General features: G+C 35.7%; 1 protein-coding gene across 1 annotated transcript in view; it reads left to right on the top strand.

The window, feature by feature from the left end:
- The window catches only part of CUL3 (cullin 3), a 95,051-nt gene that overhangs the window by 15,629 nt on the left and 56,560 nt on the right, over window positions 1-22,862 (top strand). The window contains exon 2 of the mRNA XM_040639814.1: window positions 4,582-4,779. Within this exon, the coding sequence (XP_040495748.1) occupies window positions 4,582-4,779 (198 nt within the window). The remainder of the gene's footprint in view (window positions 1-4,581; window positions 4,780-22,862) is intronic.

A 22,862-nucleotide genomic window follows, 5' to 3' on the forward strand; every position in this document is an offset into this window, starting at 1 on the left:
ACGTGTGAGGGATTCTGCTGTGCCCTGGACTGGTTTAAATTCTACTGACATTCTTTCTTATTTAATCTTTATGATACTCCCCTGACATAGATACTGTTGTTAAACCTGCTTTACAAGTGAGGAAATAAAGATTTTGAAGAGTTAAGTAATTTACCCAATGTCACATGGCCTGTTAGTTTAGCAAAGCCATGACACCAAACCAGGCCTTTTAGACAGCAGAACTTAAGTTTTCTACTAGTATACCACACTGTGTTTACCAAGATAATCAGTGACACACTGTGATATGACTATACTATATTAGCACGATGTAATGTAATGTGAGTCCAGCGGTTTGGACTAGATTTGGGGATATATAAATTCTAATCTCTGCTCTGAGATTTGGGGTAAGTCATTTAATGCCTCTGGATTTATTTTTTCATTTACTTGAAAATTTTTATACCTAAACATTGTTGTCTGTGGTTACATCTCTGCTCTTGTCTATAAAACATGAATACTGAGGAAAGTACTGTATAGAATCTTGGATTATAAATCAACTCTTGATTTATATATATGAGAAATGATTTATTATCATGTAAGGGTATTTCTGCAACATTCGAAGTGTTTGGTTTATGTTTTTTAAATTCTTTAGTTTTTAATAGAAAATTTACTAATTCATGATGGGTAGGAACCTTTTTGTATATTTTCTAGCTTTCATGGACTCTTTTTATACAGCCTGAAAAGATCATTTGTTGAAGTTTTGCTCAAGTATTCACAGTATAGTTACCTCTGGAGTTTATAGTCCACATTAACTTTGGTCTTTCTCTGGAATTGTTCTGAATGTTCTGCTTTATATGTTCATTATTTAATATTGAGAGATGATGTCTTAGTCTGCTTTTTTATAACCTCTGTATATGGAGTACTTGAGGCCATCATTATCATGTGGACTTGTATCTTTTATTTTTGAAAACTTATGAACAGCTACATCTTATTTAAAATATTTTATATGGATGGCATCCTGTGTATCAGGACATCTGATAAAAATAGATTGTAGTCTCAACCTAGGGGTAAATTCTCTTAAGGCCTTTTCAGAAAAGTCTCTACTAGACCTGGGATTTGAATAAGATTTAAGTAATAAAAAAGAAGTTCTTTTACAGAATTCCTTTTAAGCACTCCAGAAAAGATTAGAATAATAAGGCTCTGTTTGAGTCACCTGCTTAAGAATCCTCTATGATTGAGGGTTGAACTGATATTTTACTGCTACGGTAACTGAAAGAACTATTTTGCCTATCTACATTCCTCACTCTTTCACATTCATACCCATTGGACATAGCTTGGAAGGAGTGTGGTTTTTTTTTTTTTTCATTAACCACTTTATCGAGGTTTGATTGACATGCAAATAGCTGTACATATATTTAACGTATGCAACTTGATGAGTTTGGAGGTAAGTATTCACTTGGGAAGCTGTCACTATAATCTGTGCAATAAACATATTCATCACCTGCAAAAGTTTCTTCCTACCCTCTTTGGAGAGGATTCCACTCAGTAATTTCTGTCCATTCCAGGTCAGAAATACGTGTAAAGCTGATGAGTAATTGTTGCCATGTTTCCCAGGTTGTGAGTGCAGAACACGTGGGTTTTATGTGGCGTAATAACAGCTCCTTAGTCATAGATTATAAGGAAATCATTCCATCAGCAAGTATGAATGTCTGTTATATGCCATGTATTACTTCAGTGGCTGAGGGATTCCTCAGTGAAAAAAATCCTTGCCTTCATAGAGCTGACATTTGGATGGGAGGAGAGAGGCCAGGAAATGAAATAAGGAAAAAGAAATAAGGAATGTGGTGTTGGAATTTGGGGGTGACTAGTAGGAGGAGACTGCTATTTTAAATGGAGTGTGAAAACTTCATTTTCTGGTGATTGTTGAACAGAGTTTTGAGATTGGTAAGGTGAATAAGCCATGTAGATACCTGAGGGAAGAACATTTGAGAGACAGAGAGAGTAGCAAATACAAACACCTTGAAACAAACCTGGTTGACATAGTCCAAAGAATAGCAAAGAGAGTCCAGTGTGGCTGGAACAGTGAACAAGGAGGAAGAATAGATGAAGTCAGATTATCAGATCGAATAATGTTTTGTAGTTTGTATAAGAACTTTGACTTCAGCTCCAAGAGAAATGAAAAGTCACTTGAGGGTTGTGAGCAGAAAAGTGACATTTATGTCACTTTTAGAAGGTCACTGGTTAGTACTCTGTGATAGTGGGCCAGGAGCAGAAACAGACAAATTAGGGGGCTGTTGGAGATCTGAGAGATGACGGTGGTTTGGACAAGGTTAGTAGTAGTGGAAGAAGTGAGTAGGAGTTTGATTCTGGGTACATTTTGGAGGTAGAGACAACAGAATTTCCTTTTGGATTAGAATCAAAGTGAGGGAATAAAGGGGATTACAAGCTTTTTTGGCCTTAACAACTGGAAGGACGGAGTGGACGTTTGCTCCTTTGGAGAAGACAGCTGGGGAAGACGACTTAAGGGCAAAGATTTGGATTTCTGTTTCGGACTAGATAAGTTTGAGATGCCTAGTAGGTATTCAGGTGAAAACATTGAAAACATGGCTGAATATAGGACTCTGGTATCAAGGGGAGAGGGGTTAACTTAAGCCATGAGCATAGATGAAATCAGCTTCACCTGAAAATTGAATTGTGGCTAGACAAAGAACTTTGTTCAGGTTTGGAGGTTGCTGTGAGGGGAAAGAAGTGGTAAGCAGGCTGACAAATAGGATCTAGAGGAATGGGAAGAAAAACGGAGATTGTAGTGCTTGGAAGGCAAGTGAGGAAATCTGTTTCAAGTAGTAGGAGTGATCCGCTCTTTCATTTGCTGCCAGATAGGTCAAGAATGATGAGAACTAAGACTGACCATTTAGATTTAACAGGACGGAAGTCACTGGTGACCTTCTTGAGTAGTTTCAGTGAAACAGTAGAGATGAAAGCCTTATTGGAATAGATTCAAGATATGAGAAAAATGGGACTTGGAGACAGCGAATGTAGAAATGTCTCAAGTCCTATGATTTTACTGTAAATGGAAAAGACAGAGATTGGATGATACTGGAGAAATGGTGGGTTTGTGAGGATTTGTTTTTAGGATGGGAAACTGATGATTTTGAATGCAGATGGAAATTGTTTAGCAGAGAGGAAAGAATGTGATGATGCTGAGAATGGAGATTGATAAAGGGAGGTCCTTGAAAAGGTGAGTTGGGATGGAACTAAACTTCATTCTGTATAGGTATCACCTGGGATCACAGTGCAGATTTTGGTTCTGTAGGTCTGGGTGGAGCCTGAAATTCTGCATTTCTAGTAAGTCCTTGATGATGCCTGTGTTTCTGGTCCCTGTCTATTATTTGAGTATAAGAACTTGGTACTTTGAGCACAAGAACAGTACAGTAGAATATTGATACATAATCATATAGATTGGTGGATATTCTTGGGGTTTGTACAGTGTGTCTTCAGATTGTTTCTGTTTTCTCAATGGAACAGGAAGCAAGTCATTATCCTAGAGCGAGGATGGAGGAGATGGCGTAAAATCATCTAGGAAGGTAGAGTCAGTAGTCTAGAATGTAGGATTATGGGGTTGCACCCAGGGCCCCCTGTGGTTAGTGGTTATGAATTTAAACTGAGATGTATTGAATATGGGTGTATGTACGTTATACATTTACTTTCAGCTACACACGTGGGTGCGTGTGAAGAGTAGGTGGGCAGATGGGGTTTAGAATGGCAAGTATTTTGGTGGGGGGAGGGGCAAGAGATTCATGGGTGTGTACAAGGTAGCTACAAATGATGGACTGTGGAATCTAAACTGGGAAAGGAAGAAAATAAGAATGCTAGGTTAAACAGAAAATGTGGGGGTTTTTTGTTTGTTTTGTTTTTAATTGTAGGTCTTCCTCCAATCTTTAATTTGCTAAGGAGCTCTGTAAATCTTCAGGAGAGGAAAATAGTGTTCATGTCCTCAATTTTTTTTTTTTTTTAAGATTTATTTATTTTAGGAAGAGAGCAGGGAGGACAAGGAGAGGGGCAGAGGGAGTGGGAGAGAGAAACCTAAGCAGATACTGCCCAGAGTGTGGAGCCAGACGCGGGGCTTGACCTCACTACCCTGAGATCACGACCTGAGCCGAAACCAAGAGTCAGAGGCTTAAGCGACTGTGACACCCAGGCACCCCCTAAATCATTTCTTAAATCACGGAAGTCTTTCTGTCTGAGGATCTCTCTGAGCTTGTATTCTACTAAATAAACTAAGGAAAAGGGTGCCTTACACTTTTGGCTAAAGCAAGTATTAACATCGGGGATTATGATTTCATTTAAATTGGAGGGTTTTAATGCATATAAGAAGGGAGGGAGGTCTTAAAGGATTTTTTTTAAAAAATTGCTCTGTCAGCTCTAAAAACTATTCTTAAATGTATCCCTTTATTTTTGTTAAAACAGACTGTTAACATCCTTATAAGTCATGCAGATTTATAATCGTAGCCATATAATAAGATAATTACTATATGGATAAATACAGAAAGATTTTCAACCATTGGTGTTTTTTTTTTGTCTCTTTTTCTCTCTTGGATATTACAGATGACCATGGATGAAAAATATGTAAACAGCATTTGGGACCTTCTGAAAAATGCAATTCAAGAAATCCAGCGTAAGAATAACAGTGGTCTTAGTTTTGAGGAGCTCTATAGAAATGCTTATACAATGGTTTTGCATAAACATGGAGAAAAGCTCTACACTGGACTAAGAGAAGTTGTTACCGAACATCTCATAAATAAGGTATCCAACTTTAAAGGACTATTGCTAATTATATGGAATCTAGAAAATCCTTTATATATTATATTATACTTTGACTAGAAGTATTAGTTTTAAAGGCTCCCAGAAGCCTATAGAAATAGTAATCAGTTAATGGCTGTATTATAAAACCTCACTCAAAACTTATAATCAGCTAAATCACAATTTTTGATAATTGAGGGAAGATGAAGTTTGTGATTTATAATATATTCTCTGTAATTATAATTAAGGAAACAAACTTTTATTAGTTTACAAATGCTTGTTTATTAATGTATGAGTTACAGATCATTATTTTTTCCTTAAAATGCTTAAACAGTCCATTTTATCTTTCTCTGCTTTTTCTGTATATTTGAAAATAGTAAAACTACATTGTTTAAAAAATATTGTCTAAGACTTCACATCACTTGAAATTGACATTATTTTAACTGAGTTTTATAGTAAATGTGAATTTTTTAAAAAAAACATAAGTTAGTGTTGGGCTATTAAAATTATAAACTATTTCTTTGGTTCTAAAAAGATGTTTTTGCTTTTTTGAAATAAATGTTTATATAGAGCAGACTCTTCTACTGCAAGTATGTCTTGCTTTAAGATTGTCAGATAAAATGTAAAATACCACAGATAAATAAAAACTTCTCACAGTTTTTGTGTGGTATTAGGGTTTTGTTTTTTAAATTTTATTTTGAAAAAAATGGAAAAGTTGTACCAAATAGTACAATGCTTTCTTGTATTGTAGATTCACCAGTTGTTAACATTTTGCCACATTTTTGCTAATCTTTCTATTGATACTTATTATTACTATTACTGATATTACTATTATTGCTGAAGAATTACAGAATAAGTTTTTAATTCATTTACCCTCAAATACTTTGGATGTTTCTCCTAAGAACAAGGAAATTGTCTCACTTAACCAAAGACTAATGTTCAAAATCAGGCAGTTTAACATTAATATAATACTGTTACCTAATATAGTCCACATTCAAATTCATCAGTTGTCCTGTGTAGCAGTGATGTCCTTTATAGCAGTTTGTTTTCTGATCCAGGATCCAATCCGGGATCACACATTCAGTTCCTCAGCTTCTTGTCTTTCAGCACATTGACATTTTTGAAGAGTATAGGTCAGTTGTTTTGTAGATTGTCCCTCGGTTTTTGGTTTGTCTGATTGTTTCCTCATGACTAGTTTCAGGTTATGCATTTTTGGCAGGAATAATACATAAGTGATGTTGTGTCCTCAGTGCATCACATCAGGAGGCACATGATGTCAGTTTATCCCATTATTGGTGATGTTAACTTTGATCACTTGGTGTCCGCCAGATTTCTCCACTGTGAAGGTACCTTTTTTCCCTTTGTAATTCATAAGTAATTTGTTCAGATATATTTTGAGACTGTATAAATAATCCTGTTCCCCAAGAAACTTTCATATGATGGTTCTAGCATCCATTGATGATTCTTGCATGAATCATTATTACTGTGGTGGTTACGAAATAGTTACTTTCTATTTCTACTATTCCTTCCATAATTTCTTTCTCTTACATGGGATTACATGAGCAGGTAGTTAGTATCTCATGAAGCAAGGTGATTGTGTTCTTCATGCAACCAGCAGTTTCTTTAGTGCCTACTCTGCACAGCTTTCTAGAAAAATACAGTGGGTACAGAGATATGATATTCCTTGTTTGTACTGTCATGTGAGAGATGATGCAGACATTAGATAACATTATGAGGCATTATATAATTAAGTGGCACGTGAATTGAATAGGCACTAAATGGCTTAGGAATTCAAATGAGGGAGAGATTATCCTGGGCTGTAAGGTTAAATGGGAAAGTATCAAATTGAACTGAGCCATGAGACATTTGGGATCTAAGTGAACAATGTGGAAGGCATTCCAGGATGGCAGCTGTCATGTGATTATATGGAAATAAATTGGGTATACTTAGGTGGTAAATAGAGTTTGATTGAGGTATGTAATAATTTATAGGGATTAGTGGATTCTAATATAAAGGTGGTTTGGGAACAGATTGGAGAAAAACTTGAATGCCAAGCTAAGGAATTTGGGCTTAACAGTAGAGGTTTATTGGAGGTTTTTAAGTGAATGATAATGTGACAGAATATTTTAAGATTAAGATAAAAATGATATAAATGTAGAATTGGGAGGATGTTTGCTAGAAGCTGGGGAGGACCTGGAAATATTTGAGTAAAGTGATAGGCTAGAAATGAATGGATAGAGGAGATGACAGATACTATTTTAGATAATATTGGAGATTTTTATAGTTGGAGGGTACCTTAGAAGTCATTGTATATGTGAGGGAAATTGAGTGTGAGATCATCATAAAATGCTCAGGTAGAAATATCCTGTGTTTAGAGATACACAGGCTTAGAGCTTGAGCAGGAACTCAAACTGAAGATCAAGATTGGATGTTTGGTAGCACGTACTCTGAGGAATAAGTATTGGACTTCAGAGAACAAAAATCCTGGAGCCAAAGGACGAATCTTCAAAAGCAAGCTATGGTATGAAGGTGTGGGAAATGAAGACGACTAATTTAAGAAACTTGGCATCAAAAGGAAGAAGAAATGTAGAGTGCGAGAGTTTTGCTTTAGAGCTGTTGAAGGGGAGATGATTGGAGCAACTGAGTTCTTGGGTATGGAGAGAGGATGGAATTGAGACCAGAGAAGTAAGAGTGGAATAGAGGCATGTTCTCATTTGCCAGAGGTTCCATAGTGAATGATGGTAGTGGTCACAACTCTTATTTAGCATTTCTGTGTTCTAGGTTCAGTTCCAGTGCTTTTACGTGTGTTAGTGGTCACAACCTAGTGAGCTGGATATGACTATTCTATTTTACAAGTGGAGAAACCAAGGCACAGAGAATTAGTGATTTGTCGAGATGCACATAGGTAGTATAAGTGGCCTAGCTGGAACAGTATTTGGGCAGTGTGGTTTCAGGCTGAGTCCTTGACTCCTTTGTAGATCTGCTCCTGAGGCATGACAAATGGATCAAGGTGCAATAAACATGGTGAAATTGAGGGTGCAGGAGAGGCTTCAAGTAAATTGGCTCAGTGTTTGTAAAGCTATAGTCCTTTAAATTCTAGTTCTTGGTTTATTTATAATTAAAATGAAGGAGCTAGCAGTAATATCTCCTGAGATTCTTTAGTTCTAAAACTATTATAAATCTAATAATTAAGCCATGCATCTTCTGAAAATCAGATGAAGAGACTTGGAGTAGCCCTTCTTGGGAATATACTAAGGAATTGGCAAGTAGGAGTTGGCCTGAATGTGTGATTTGCCTTTATTGTTCATTTTGAAGTATTGTTTTGCAGTTTGGGCACAGATGCAGAAAAAACATCTATAGTTATGTGCTGTGTTGAGAATTGGTTTATCCAAAAAGTGAGGAGAGGAGGGAAGACCAGAGTGGGAAGTCATTGTTTAAGTGATTTTTGGACTCTGAAACATGGTTAGGTAGAAATTGAAGTCATGTGAACAATAATTCTATGGTAACTCTAAGAGCTTCAGCATATTTGTGAGTTGCTTAAAGTGGTCCCATATCTCAGGTTAACTGTACGTCAGAATATAGGCAGTTCCCTGTAATATGTTCCAGAGAACATGTATTCAGGTTAATTGTGCTAAAGAAATTATATACACTAAATTCTTTTTTTCTCTTACATAGGCATTAGTCATACATCACCAGCATCTGAAAATGTTCTTTAATTGTTTGTTTCTTTCACAAATGCTCATTTAAACTAGTCAATTTCTGACTAGGAAATGTACCAGTACCAGTATATCTAATGATTGATTTCATTATTTTGGTTGAATTAAGTCTTTTAACCTCTGCTAGTATCTATGCTTTCATTTTTGTGTTTTCTATTTATCTTATTTCATTCTTACTCTTGTGAAAACTTTCAATAACCATACAAATACAGTACTACTGTATGAAGGGGACACGGCCCAAAGAAATTTGTTAACTGACAGGCAGAGCCATTATACAGTAGCCTGAATGTGCTCTGAGGTAGGAAGTCTCAGTTTTTTCTCCCAAGTATGCAGAAGTGTAGTTTGCATAAAAATTGATATTACCTGTTTGTACATTGCACTTTCTGACTAGGAGGTGAGAGAATGGTTCCGGGTTCTGTGGTATGAAAGTAACTGTCTTCAGCCTCACAGATTGTATTCCTTTTTGTGGTTCTGAAAGCCTTACTGTGTAGTCTAGTCATCAGGTTTTTTGTTGTTGTTCACTCTGCTTTTAGCATTTTGCTGAACTATGTAAGCAATAATACTTTTTTTTAAAACAAAGTTATTTTCTACTGAAGTGAACATTTTAGAGCTGTGGTGTATAGGCAGCCAGGACTTTTCTTTTCATGTTGAAGGATTCCAGTGAAATACAGTTTTTATGCACAGAGTTGGTTGCTAGTACTCTGGTTGCAAGATGAGAGTAGTAAACATATGAGCAACATTTTTGGTAAAGCAGAGTGGCACAAACTATCAGGGCGGATGAATGGAGGAACTTCTCTGAGATGAAGGTAGCTGATTGTTGGCTTCAGAAGTAAGTTCACAAAATTGAAGCAGGCATAGAAAAGCTAAATGCTTTTCTCTTAACTTGGTAATATATTCTTCCTACCTCTAGAAGAATGTTCCCTTTGAGGAAACTGAGACCCAAAGGAATTCAGTGAATTTCTCTAGACCACAAAGCAAAACTCAGAGTGTGATATGGCCCTTGTGCCTCTCCATAAGGAAAAAAAAAAATCTCATTTTGGTAAATATGAAAACATTTCAGAATTCACAGGGATTATCTTTTCTTTAATACTTGTTTCTAAAGTATGCTGGGGGAAAAAAGTTCTGCTTTCCAGTTTTAAGGATTTTTAAATTATAGATCATTTTGTCAAAGCCTCAAAAGTACCCATGTAAGACTTCTTATTACATAAGTCAACATTCAAAAGAATGTCATTTGCCAGCCTCTGACTTGGGTATAAAAAATATGTTGAAATGCATTTGATCCCTGCAGTCATAGAACAGTTAAACAAGTAAACAAACATTTAGCTATAAAACATGGTGAAGAAAACAGGATACAGTGATAGAGAAAAACGACGTGGGCAACTACATAGGCCAAGAAAGGACTCTTAGAGGGGACTTGAAGAATGAGAAGGTGCTCATGAGAAAAGTGCTCATAAGAGCATTCCAGGCAGGGGCGCCTGGGTGGCGCAGTCGTTAAAGCGTCTGCCTTCGGCTCAGGGCGTGATCCTGGCGATCAGGGATCGAGTCCCACATCAGGCTCTTCCGCTGTGAGCCTGCTTCTTCCTCTCCCACTCCCCCTGCTGTGTTCCCTCTCTCGCTGGCTATCTCTCTGTCACATAAATAAATAAAATCTTTAAAAAAAAAAAAAAAAAAAGAGCATTCCAGGCAAAGGGGATGGCTGTAGAACATTTTTTCTTAACAGGACCAGATAGTCAATATTTTCAGCTTTCTGAGCCATACATTCTGTCGGCAGTTCCTCAACTCTGTCCTGTTGTAGCACCAGAGGAGCAATAGACCATATGTAATGAATGAATGTGGCAGTTTTCCAATACAACTTTATTTTAAAAAGACAGCAGGCCATCCTTTGCCAATCCCTGGAATAGAGAAATTGAAAACAAAGCCTGTTGTGAATGGGGAATGAAGTATTGGCAGTGGGGAAAAATGGGACCAAGATAAGGTTTGGAGAGAGAGGCATTGAGGCCATGGTATAAGGGCTTCATACTTAATTATATGTACATTAGGAAGCCATTCAAGAATTTTAAACACGACAGTGACATGATCTGATGTAGGTTTTTAAAATAATACTCGGGTTGCTGTGTGATGCATAAATTAGAGGGCCCAGGAGTTGAAGTGAGGTGAGTAGGAAGGAATCATCCAGTAACTCAGGTGAGCGATAGTAGTGATTTATACCAATATAGTGACAGTGGGAATAGAAGATTTCAGATTCAGGATACTTTGAATGTAGGGAATGAGGAAGAGGAAAGAATCCAAGAGGACTTCTAGGTTTTTGGTTCTTGGGCAACAAGGTGTTTCCATTTTTTTAATAGAGGTTTGGGGTAGAAAAAGGAGCTCCATTTGAACAGTTTAATTTTAAGATGCTAATGAAATTGGATATACAAATCTAGTTCTCTGAGAAATTTGAACTGGAAATGTGAATTTGGGGATCATGAGCATATAGATGAAGTCACACAGAAAAGAGAAATGAGGAATTTAATCCTGAGGAATTAAAACATTTTAGGTAGATTTGAGGATTGCAGTGGAAACTGAAAAACGACCAGATTCAGCTCTAACCTTAAGTTATAAAATAATGTCCACATCTATTTAGCAGAGTTGTGGTTTTCATAACCATTTTGTTTCTGTGTGTTTGTGTGTGTGTTTAATGGCTAAAGACCATTTTAAATTTAACTGTAGTGCTAATCAGTTGTTACTTGTGGGATGGGTTAGGTAAGGGAGGAGCCATCTTTGGCTTTATTGAGGTGTAACTGAAAATAAAATTGCAAGATACTTAAAGGGTCTTGTTCATTTTTTTGGAGTCATTTTTGAAAGGATTCCTGTTTGGGATTTAAACTTGACAGAAAGTCTTTAAGCTCATAGTAAAGTCACTGAGAACTTGCTTTTGCTTCTTCTGTCCACTGTTGAACACTTCATGTTTAATAATAAGAAATAATTTAGAATTAGCTGCAGTGGAAAAAGTACTGAGTAGAAAGTAGGGAGAACCGGGCTTTAGGCCTAATTCTGCTACTAACAGTCTTGAACAAATTAGACTTTTTTGGACTTCAGATTATTAATTTATAAAATGAGATTGGGATTGGTTTTGTTAACCTAAATGAGCTTTAAAATTATATAATTATGTATCTTGATAATTTTGGTTTTTTAAGACTTAGGAAGATTATAGTTTTAAAGTTTGCTGTTGTCCTTTCCTGTGCCATAATATATTTAGAATAAAAATATTTCCATTTTGAATTGTTTCTTAAAATCAGGGGATAAATTTTCTTTAGTTTTAATGTGGCAAGAACTTTATTCCAATTTTATGATGCTTAATAGGTTTCTAGATTTGCCTTATGCTTAATTTTCTCTTCTCTCTCAAATTATTACTCTATAGTAATAATTGAACAGTAATACGGTAGCCTCATAAATGAGCTAATTCTTGTACTTTGAAAGTTTGAACAAAAAAGATGTTGACTTTTTAGCTCTACTAGAAACAGCTTCTTATTGCTAAGAACATTTAATTCAGTGGTTTTTAAAGTCTTTCTACGAGCACTGGGTGTTATATTTAAGTGATGAATCACTACATTCTACGCCTGAAACTAGTATTATACTATACGTTAACTAACTGGAATTTAAATAAAAACTGAAAGATTAAAAAAAAAAAAGAATTCATCCTATAGATATGTTTAAATATGTGTATAAAAAGTGTTTATACTAATATTTATTTTAACATTGCATTTATATGCTTAAAAAGGCTGAAAACTATCTAAATGTTCACTAATAGACTGTTGAGTAAGTGGAATTACATCCACACAATGAAAAAAAAAGTCTTTCTATTCATATATCCTGTTCTTCAAATAATCTCTTACTTTGGGTGGAAGGCAAAATAAGGGAGTTTGATCGTGCTGACTTTTCATTCATTTAGAAAACTCCTATCAAGGACCTCTTATGTACCAGGCACTTGCGTTATATCAAAGGTCCTTGCCTTTGGGGAACCTATGTTTTTAGACTTAAAGCACTTGAATCTGTGCCTAGTAATTTGATCAGTTCTAATAAGCACTTTGTTTTATAGGTAGAGAAACTGAAGCTTTGAAGAATAGTTTGAATTTTTATTTATTTTTATTTTTATATTTTTATTATAATTATATTTTTATTATGTTAGTCACCATACAGTACATCCCTGGTTTCTGATGTAAAGTTCGATGATTCATTACTTGCATATAACACCCAGTGCACCATGCAATACGTGCCCTCCTTACTACCCATCACCAGCCTATCCCATTCCCCCACCCCACCTCCTCTGAAGCCCTCAGTTTGTTTCTCAGAGTTCATAGTCTCTCATGCTTCATTCCCCTTTCTGATTACCCCCCCTTTCTTTATCCCTTTCTTCTCCTACCGATCTTCCTAGTTGAAGAATAGTTTAAATTTTTAAATGGCTTTCTTGTTTGAGGTTTTTTGGGGTTTTTTTGTTTGTGTGGTAAACTGAAAAAAAAGTCTTCTTGTGAAATAACACCATGTTTTCTGTATGTGGGGTTTCATTTGCTGAAAATGATGTCTCTGTAAAGTGTTTTTTGAATATATTGATTTTTCTCCCCATTTTTGGGGTTTCATTTGCTGAAAATGATGTCTCTATGTAAAGTGTTTTTTGAATATATTGATTTTTCTCCCCATTTTTGGGGTTTCATTTGCTGAAAATGATGTCTCTATGTAAAGTGTTTTTTGAATATATTGATTTTTCTCCCCATTTTTGGGGTTTCATTTGCTGAAAATGATGTCTCTATGTAAAGTGTTTTTTGAATATATTGATTTTTCTCCCCATTTTTGAAGGGAGAAAGAAAAGAGCCAGAATTTTAAATATTATGTTTATTCACCAGTAAATTAAAGTATTTCTGTGAGGGTACTAATTACATGTGGAAATGAAGTTGGTATTCTTGGTAAGCTCTAGACTGTTTTGTAAGCCAATTACTTAATAGACTTAGCTTTTATAATAAAGCTTTTTTAGTGCCTTTCCTTTCTTTCTAGGCAAATGTGAATGAATGTAGAGGGTTTTTTTTTTTTTTTAATGGCATTTAAGTATAAAATATAAATATAACGGTTGCAGTGAATTACAAAAGGACATTGATAGAAACACTCAGGAATACGATTTTTGTTAGCAAAGACAAGATTCAGTTCAGAGGCCCACAGATATTGAGTCTCTTGTGTTTCATCTACCAAAAAGACACTATGCCTGTCAGCAAGAATCTCCCAATTTTAGTGAGGTAATCAGATTTGAAGGAGAATTATTTTGCTGGAGGAATTCAGGACAAAGTAGAAAGAGGAGGTCGCTTTCGATGAGCCTTAAAGGATGATTAAAGATTCACCATGTGAACAAAGGCAAAAGATAGGTCAAGAAAATGGCATGAGTAAAAAAGGCAGGTAGGCATGAGCATAACCAGGTAAGATCAGTGTACATGGAATGTAAAAGGCTTCAAATACATTTGTTGGGAATGAAAGTGGTAAAGTAGGTTGGACTAGGTTTTGAAAAACATAGGGGATTTGGGTTTTATCCTGTGGGTGGTGGGAGCCATTGGTTTTAGTCTTCCAAAAGAGACTGACTAAGGTGAAGGTGGAGGGAAATATTTAGTAGGCATGCTGTCTTCAGTGCTTCATTGTTGCAGATCTTTTGTTCTCCTGCCATCTTGTTCTTTTTTTTTTTTCTAACTTTAAGCTGTTGAAGGAAACAGAACCTGTTACATTTGAATATTGGAGTTGCTTAGGGTGATGACAGGAGGAAGGCTCTCCCTGAGCTGGGGGTACAAACCCTTAATGAATATGATTTGGAAGAGTGACTTGAATATGAATTGAGTACGATGGCAACCCTGGGATGGGCATGAGAAATTGAGTAGCTTCTACTTTGAAAGGATTGGAAGAGAAATGATCTTGGGGGGAGCCAAGCTTAAGCTGTTGCTTTTTAAGGTAAATTCACCCATTTGTTAAATATCAGCTATTCCCACATAAATTGTGTAAACTGTAAGCACTGTGAGGGCAGATACCCCTATCTTGTTTTCTGTTGTATTTTCTAGTGATGTTCTTTTAATATTTACAAAAAAAGCAAGTGACCAACCCAGGACCTGTTTTATTCATCTTTTCCCTTTCCTTCATATAGTTGGCACTCAATAATTGTCTATTGAAATGCTGAAAATACTAGCAGTCAGGTGGAAACCATGCTTTGTATTCACCAGCTGCCAAATTCTGTTTTGTCTTCCAAAGTGCTTCTACCTACCCAAGTTATTTGCTGAATACAAACCTTGTTTAAGCAGAGTGTATTTCACCGCTTAAAAGCACAGTGAAAATTTTGAGCTATAATCTCTCTTATTTTTTGAGATGAGTTTGTCTGTCTGCTATGGGCTAGATCATGTAGTACTGTGGAACTATAGGGTTTTTCTTTCCCCGTGTTACTCAAGAGAACAAAAAGATTAATTGCCGTATTGCCATGCTTTGTGTGTTTTACTACTTAGTCTGTCGTGGCCTTGTCCGAAGTTTAATTATGGTACTAATGCTGTAGTGGTTTTTAATGTATGTCTTTTGTCTTAACCATTGTGAATGTAGTACTAAACAAGTGATAGAAAATTCATGTCCTGCTGTAGTATACTACTTTGTTTCGGTTTTCCTTTCCAACCATTAGGTAAAAAGCTACTGGTTTTCATGGCACTACTTTGTACTCAGAGAGAAATCCTGATTTTTCCAACTTTTTTTTTAAGTTAGTATTTGAACTAAGAACAAATATTTTTTAAAAAACAATGCCAAATCTAGATGATTTCTTACTTGCTTTAACATATAGCAAATATTCTTTATGTATGAAATTATAAAGGTACGTTGTCCTAATTCCCACTGTGTGCCCCTGCTTTGAGCCTCCTCATTCTCTAGTGCTAGTCATTGTACTCTACTTTGTATTAAGGTCACATGAATGCTAGTATTAGGCTCCTCTTTTCTCCCTTCCCCCATAGAGATTGTAAAGTGGTTGAATGCATTTTCTCTCCCCTGTAGTGGCTAGCACCCTGCTTTGCTTGTTGGAAGTAATCATTAAATATCTGAATTGACAGATAGTTTGAAGAAAGATTTTTATGTATTCTTTTGAATTAAGAGCTTCATTTTGGACACTTACAGACTGAGTGGGGAAATATTGCCACTAGGAATGAATTTTATGTTGAAATTACAAGTAGTGTGCTCTTTGTAAAATGCTTAAACTTATACGTTAACTATATATATGTTAGTAAAATTACTTATAGAAAAATATTCTGACAGCAGTCAAGAAACAAGTTTTCCCTGTAGTAGCTGTCTTACTCTTTTGTCAGTGATACTGGTATGATTCTGATCGAGACTGCAGCCTTTTTTTCTAAAAGTTAGTGAAAATAATGATAAACAATACTGTCTAGAAAATATCAAGAGGGTAGTGAATTTTATATCATTCAGGAATCTCTTGTCATTAGTGAATTCTTGGAAAGTTTAAGATATCTATAAAAGTTAAGATTCATGCTCCTAAGCTTAGTAGTTTACTTTGAAATACAGAGATCTTAAGGTTGTTCTGTATTATGAGAGAGAGCAACATCTAGTCACCAAACTTATATTGAATATACAGATAATAGGATATTGGCTGCTTTACAAACTCCTCAACTTATAAAGTAAAAGGATCCCTTACAGTTAACGGAGAAATTTCTGTTTTTTAGAAGAAAGGAAAGCAAGAATCAAGTGGAAACTGAGAGTTTAGGAAGTACTGTATAAAGTATGTAACCATATATCTTTTGTGTCACATGTTTCTTAAAATCTAAGGCACGTGGGAATGCAGATCCTGATGCAGTAGGACTGACCTAGGACTGGAGATTGTGCGTTTCTAACAAGCTCCAAGGTGGTGATGATGATAATGGTGGTGGTGGTGACAGCCTTGAACACGATCCTGTTCTGCAGACAACACTTATTATAGAGTAGCAAGATCAAATATTTATGTGATAATATTATGAATATGTAATACCAGTAATGTGGTTGTAGCAAATGCTTATATGGCATTTACTGTGGGCTGGGCCCTGTTGTAGGCATTATTTGTATATTAACTCATTTTATCCACACAACAGCTCCTTGAAGTAGGTGTTGTTATTACTCCTCTTTTGAAAAAACTTGATACTCAAGTTACTGGTGGTTATGTATCTACTAAGTGTTGGGTCTGTGATTTGCATCAGGCAGGCAAGCTTTTAAGCACCTGTACTCCTGTGCTGCCCCTATTCACTATATATGACTGTTACATAAAAATAGCAAAATCTTACACTATTTCTTTTTAAGCTCTTAAATCAAGAGTTCTCAGGAGAAAGGAAAGAGCTATGTAGCTTTTTAAAAACTATTTGTGTCCGATAAGGAGAGATGTCTTCTATGCTCCATGGTTTGGCTTCTGTGGAGATTGACTTCTGTAGGTAGCCACTTTTATTGACAGGTTTATGTCACATCACTCTGATGTGATGAAAGTTTCTTGAGCTCTTCAAGAATAACTCTTCAGCGACATTCCTTAGAAAAATGGTTTATGTAACTGGTAAAGTGTCTAAAGTGACAAGCCCCCACATCACATGTGTGGGACCCTGAAAAAATTCAGATGTAAGTGGAAACTTAAATGCTATTTTTGATCATGTAAATATTGCATATGTATGTAAATAGTTTAGTTGGATGAAATAAGCAATATTTGTTTCAGAATTTAGAGCCAGAAAGGTACTTAACAGACATCCTGTGGTTCTCAATTTTTTTTTCAAACAATGGAAAAGTCCACTTTTTAAATCCTACAAAAACAATATAAATCGTATTTACCCAGGGGAAATGGAGCCTGCCCTGTAGTAGTACTAAGTCATCTTAGTGGAGCAGGATGTGAATGCCATTGTTCTAGTCAACCCCAGTGATAATAGGGGTAAGAGGAGCTACAGCCAGATAGGTTAACTAACTTATTGAAAGTCCTAGTTAGTAAACTGCCCTGGAAAGTTGTCTTCAAATACTAATTTGATTGTTTTAATTTTGAGTGATTGTTAAAATACTACAGATTTCCAGATTACACCTTTTAAAGTTTTAGTTTCTCTGTGATACTTTGTAAATATTTTTTTGTATAATTAGCATGTGCTCCATGTTATTCATGACCTTCTTTGTGTTTTTAATGCACAATGTGTATTTCAATGCAAAATAATGCTAAATATAATTTTCTGTACTTCAGAGATTTGTCTGTGTTTGAGTTAAATATTGTCCTGAGTTTTGAGACTTTTTAAGAAGGAAGTCATTAATTTTCAGTAGTCCATATCATCATTAATCGTATGGCTCATTTCTAGTTTCAGTGGACTTTAGAGCTAAAATCTTTATAATTAGCTTTAGCCAATGAATTTCTTTGTGTTACCTAAACATTTAATTAGGATTGGCTGGGATTTTGCCCAGGCATTGAAACTTAGAGGTGAAAAAAAATTGTAATTAATGATTTAATTGTGTGTGTTGGCGGCGGGGGTGGGGGGAGAGACTGCAAATTATTAATGTCTTTTGACTCTCCAACAGCCAAGAGCTCCTGGCCCAGGCTTGGCCTCCTTGTCAGTCCGTGAAGGTATTTGGATAAGAAAACTCAAGGGCAGAGACTGGGAGCTTGTAGGTCTTAGGCATGCTCATGCCTCCTGGCCTCTCCTGTCATCCTCCTTTCCATCCCCCTCTTTCTTTTGCTAGTAATTTGATTGATTTGAAGATGGGTTTCTTGCAACTTGGACATTATCAGTGAACAGATTTTATCACAATGTTGAAAAATAAACATTTTCTTTTGATTTAGTAATTCCACTTTAATCTTTGCTGAGGATGTAATTAAAAGGACAGGAAAAGCTATGTTCACAGAAATGAAGAATGTAGTATGCCAATTTGAATTATTCCAGAGTCATTCATAAGTTGACTCTCCTGAAGAAATTAACAATTCTTTCATTGTTTGGCATTCAAGTTGCTTTTTTTTTTTTTTTTTTTTTTTTTTTAAGATTTTATTTATTTATTAGAGAGCAGAAGAGAGCACAAACTGGAAGGAGGGGCAGAGGGAGATAGAGAAGCCGACCTTTGTGAGCAGGGAGCCCATCTGTGCTGGGGCTCTATGCCATGACCCCAGGATCGTGACCTGAGCTGAAGGCAGATGCTTAACCAACTGAGCCACCAAAGCCCCCCTGAGTTTGCTTTTAAGAGTAAACATTGTGGCATCCTAGCTTATGTTTATGACATATAATAATAAAACGGCCCAACTTGGAATCATAATTGTTGCTAGTTTTAAAAAGTCGATATCAACAAAATTAGCCTTTTATTTTCATATACAGTTCTATGAATTTTAACCCTTGTGTATAGATTCATATAAATGCTGTTATAATTAGTACAGAACATTTCTTCACCCCAGAACACTCCCTCTTTTCCCTTTATAGTCACATCCTACTCCTACCCCAAGATCTGGCAACCACTGATCTCTTCTGTCACTATAGTTTTGTTTTCTCAAGAATGTCATGTAACTGGAATAATACAGTCTGTAACCTTTTGAGACAAATGTCTGTCATTCAGCATAATTATTTTGAGATTGAGCTGAGGTGTTGTATGTGTGCCAGTTTGTTCCTTTTTATTACTGAATGATACATTCTGTTGTATGGATGTTCACAGTTTACATATCCATTTACCTATTTACTTGTTGAACGAGTTTTGGATTGTATGTAGTTTTTTGTGATTGTGAAGAGAGCTCCTGTGAACATTCGTATATAGGTTTTGTGTGACTATAAGTTTTCATTTCTCTAGGATAAGTACCTAGGAGTAGGGTTGCTAGGTCACATGCCAAACTGTTTTCCTCTAGGGCTGTACCATTTTGCATTCTCACTAGCAATGTATAAGAAGAGTTCTGGTTGCCTTCATTTTTGCCAGCACTTGGTATTGTCAGTATATTTTATTTTAGCTATTACAATGGATTTATAGTAGTATCTCATTTTTTAAATTTCATTTCCTTAATGGCCAGTGTTGTTGGACATCTTTTCATGTGTAAAATTGCCTTTATATAACCTCTTCCGTGAAGTGTCCATGTCTTTTGCCCATTTCTTAATTGTTTGCTTTCTTTACGGAGTTGTAAGAGTTTTTATATCTATAGAGGGGGAGAGACCTATATATATATATATCTATATATATATATAGATACATATATATCTATATATATATATAGATATATATATATATAGAAAGAGAGATTCTGGATACAGATCATTTGATATTATCTCCCAGTCTGTAGCTTGTTTATTTATTGTTTTAACAGTGTCTGCAAAACAGAAGTTTCCAGTTTATTATATTTTCCTTTTATAAATCGTGCTTTTGTTTTTATGTTGGTAGTTGCTTAAAATCTCAGATGACTTTTTCTTCCTATATTTTATTCTAATAGAACTTTTTTCTTTGGATTACTATCATGCTTTGAAGTGCTATAACTAGATATTTTTCTCCTAAAGCAGAGATTAATATTACATGTTAACTGTTCTTTAAAAAAATCAGGATTCAGAATTGTATCAATATTACTATAGCTATACAAAAACACAACTTGTGTTGAAGAAAGTCTGCAGAGGGAAGGAACAGAAATGGCTAGTGTGTGGCTCCTGAAGCAGTGGTTTCCTGATCCTGGCTGTTGTAGGAGAATCTCCTGAGTAGCTTTAAAAAAGAGATGGTCTTTTCTTGGTCTTGGGTCAGCCCCAAAATCTTTTTTTTTTTTAATAGACTTTATTTTTTAAATCAGTTTTAGATTCATAGCAGAATTGAGGAGAAGATACAGACATCTTCCGTGGTCCCACTGTCAGCATCCCCTACCACAGTGCTACATTTGTTACAGTGACCTGTCATTATCACCCAGAGTCCATAGTTTATGTTGTGTATTCTGTAGATTTTAATGAATGTATATGAAATGTAGCTACCATTGTAGTACCATATGGAATAGTTGCATTCCCCTAAAAATCCTCTATGCTCTGCCTATTCATCCCTCCCTCCACCCTAACTCCTAGCACCTGATCTTTTTCTTCTTTTGATCTTTTTATTGTCTTTTTAGTTTTGCCTTTTCCAGATTGTCATGTAGTTGGAATGATGTAGTAGCCTTTTCAGATTGTGTTCTTTCACTTGGTAAAATGCACTTAAGGTGCCTCCATCTCTTTTCATGACTTGATGGATCATTTCTTTTTAGTGCTGAATAATATTCTGTTGTCTGGATGTACCACAGTTTATTATTTCACCTGCTGAAGGAAATTTTGGTTGCTTCCAAGTTTTGGCAGTTATGAATAAAGCTGCTGTAAAATCTGAGTGTGGGGTTTTGTTTGGACATAAGTTGTCAGCTCCTTTAGTATTTATAGCAAGGAGCCTAATTGCTGGATCGTATGGTAGGAGTATATGTGGTTTTGTAAGAAACTACTAAACTGTCCTCCAGAGTGGCTATGTATCAATTTCCATTCCCACCAGCAGTGAGCAAAAGAATTTGTTCACTGTATCCTCAGCGGCATTTGGTGTAGTCAGTGTTCTGGATTTTGGCCATTCTGATAAATGTATAAGGGTATCCCATTGTTGTTTTAATTTGCAGTTTCTTTCTTTCTTTCTTTTTAAAGATTTTATTTTTAAGTGCTCTCTACACCCATCGTAGGGCTTGAACATACAACCCCAAGATCAAGAGTTGCACACTCTATGGACTGAGTCACCCAGGCGCCCCTCAATTTGTAATTTCTCAGTCAGATGTTGGACATCTTTCAGTATGCTTATTTGCCGTCAGGTTATCTTTTTTGGTGAGGTGGCCAGGTCTTTTGCCAATATTTTAGATTGGGTTTTCTTGGTGAGTTTTATTAATTCCTTGTATATATGGGTAACAGTCCTTTACCAGATACGCCTTTTGCAAATATTTTCTCCCAGTCTGTGTCTTGTCATCTCATTCTCTTGAGCGAAATCTGTTGCTCTTCAAGTGATTCTAATTCTCTGCCAGGTTCGTGATCTACTGCTCTTGACTACTGTCTGTATCTTGCTTTTTACAAGGCTAAGTGCCGTGAACAAGCCATCAGTTTTCGACTACTCATTTTAGCTTTGTCGTCACAGCTGGTCCCATCCTACTCTCATTTTCATGGCTTTGTTGCTTGTTTTTCTTTGTCTCGCCCTTCAAATTCCAGCTCTTCGCCTGGATAACCTTCATGTAGCTTTTCTTGTATAATAATGCTGGATATACCTGATCCGCAGGCCCCCTTTGGTACTGGTACCACCTCTATTGTAGGGTTTCTTCCTGTTCGCCTTTGCTGATGCCCACACTTGTGGTTATTAGGGTGTGAGATTAACAATGTTATTCACACACAGACTGACCCCAGTTCCTATCTTTTGCAAATTTTCTGTATTCTGTTAACAATTTGTAAAATAAGGGTTAAATCTTTTCATCCCCTGCTTAATGTGTTTTTTGGTTTATATGCAAACTTATCTTTTAAAAGGCCCATTTTAATCTTCATGAAGATTGAATTTTCATCTCATTCCTACCTTTTATTATGTATATTTGAACAAATATTTGTTCACTTTTCATGTATCAGAGTAGAAGGACAGTTTTCTGAGACAGCATTAGAAGAATTATTTGTTCATAGAGTGATCTGAATAATTAGGAGAATGCAGCAAGTGTATCTAAAGCATTTATTTTATGTCTTACAGTCCTGTGTCTGTGTGTGTGTTCATAATCATTCAAAAATAAATATGACAGTGTATGTCTGACAAACAGGAGATCTTCTGGGGCACCTCTTAGAACTCCCATGTCCCGCGATAGAGGTTAATTGTTGTGAATGTATTTAATACCACTGAATTTTACACTTAAAAATTACTAAGATGGTAAAGTTTACATTGTGTAAAAATGATGCATCATTTTTGCTTAGGTCATTGGCCAAAGCAGATCCATGACCACATCTAAATTTCCAACAGTAAAGAACAAACTAAATATAACAAAGTTAATAGCAGCTATTTTCTGCTAAGTAAAATTCATTGTTATTTATTTGTCAGGATAATTTTTTGAAGTATGCACATAAAGCAGTTTTATCATTTATGACACATTGTGCTGGTTGATCACATTTTTATTTTGTTGAAAGGCAGGTGCAAGTATAAATATTACATAAATACTTGAGGTGTTTTATTTTAAAGTGTATATAAATCAGTGATTTTAGGACACCCGTCTTCTTTTATAACTTTTAAAAATGTAAGTAGTCAGTTTTTCATTCATCTAACAGATAATACCAAGCACATTTTTGCATTCCAAAATTAGGGTGACTTTGTTAACATGTAACTTGTCTTTATAACAAAGGGGTATACAGAAGTTCACTTAAGTCCTTAAGA

The sequence above is a fragment of the Ursus maritimus genome, unplaced genomic scaffold (assembly GCF_017311325.1).
Source record: "Ursus maritimus isolate PB19 unplaced genomic scaffold, ASM1731132v1 scaffold_1, whole genome shotgun sequence".
NCBI classification, from domain to species: Eukaryota; Metazoa; Chordata; class Mammalia; order Carnivora; family Ursidae; genus Ursus; species Ursus maritimus.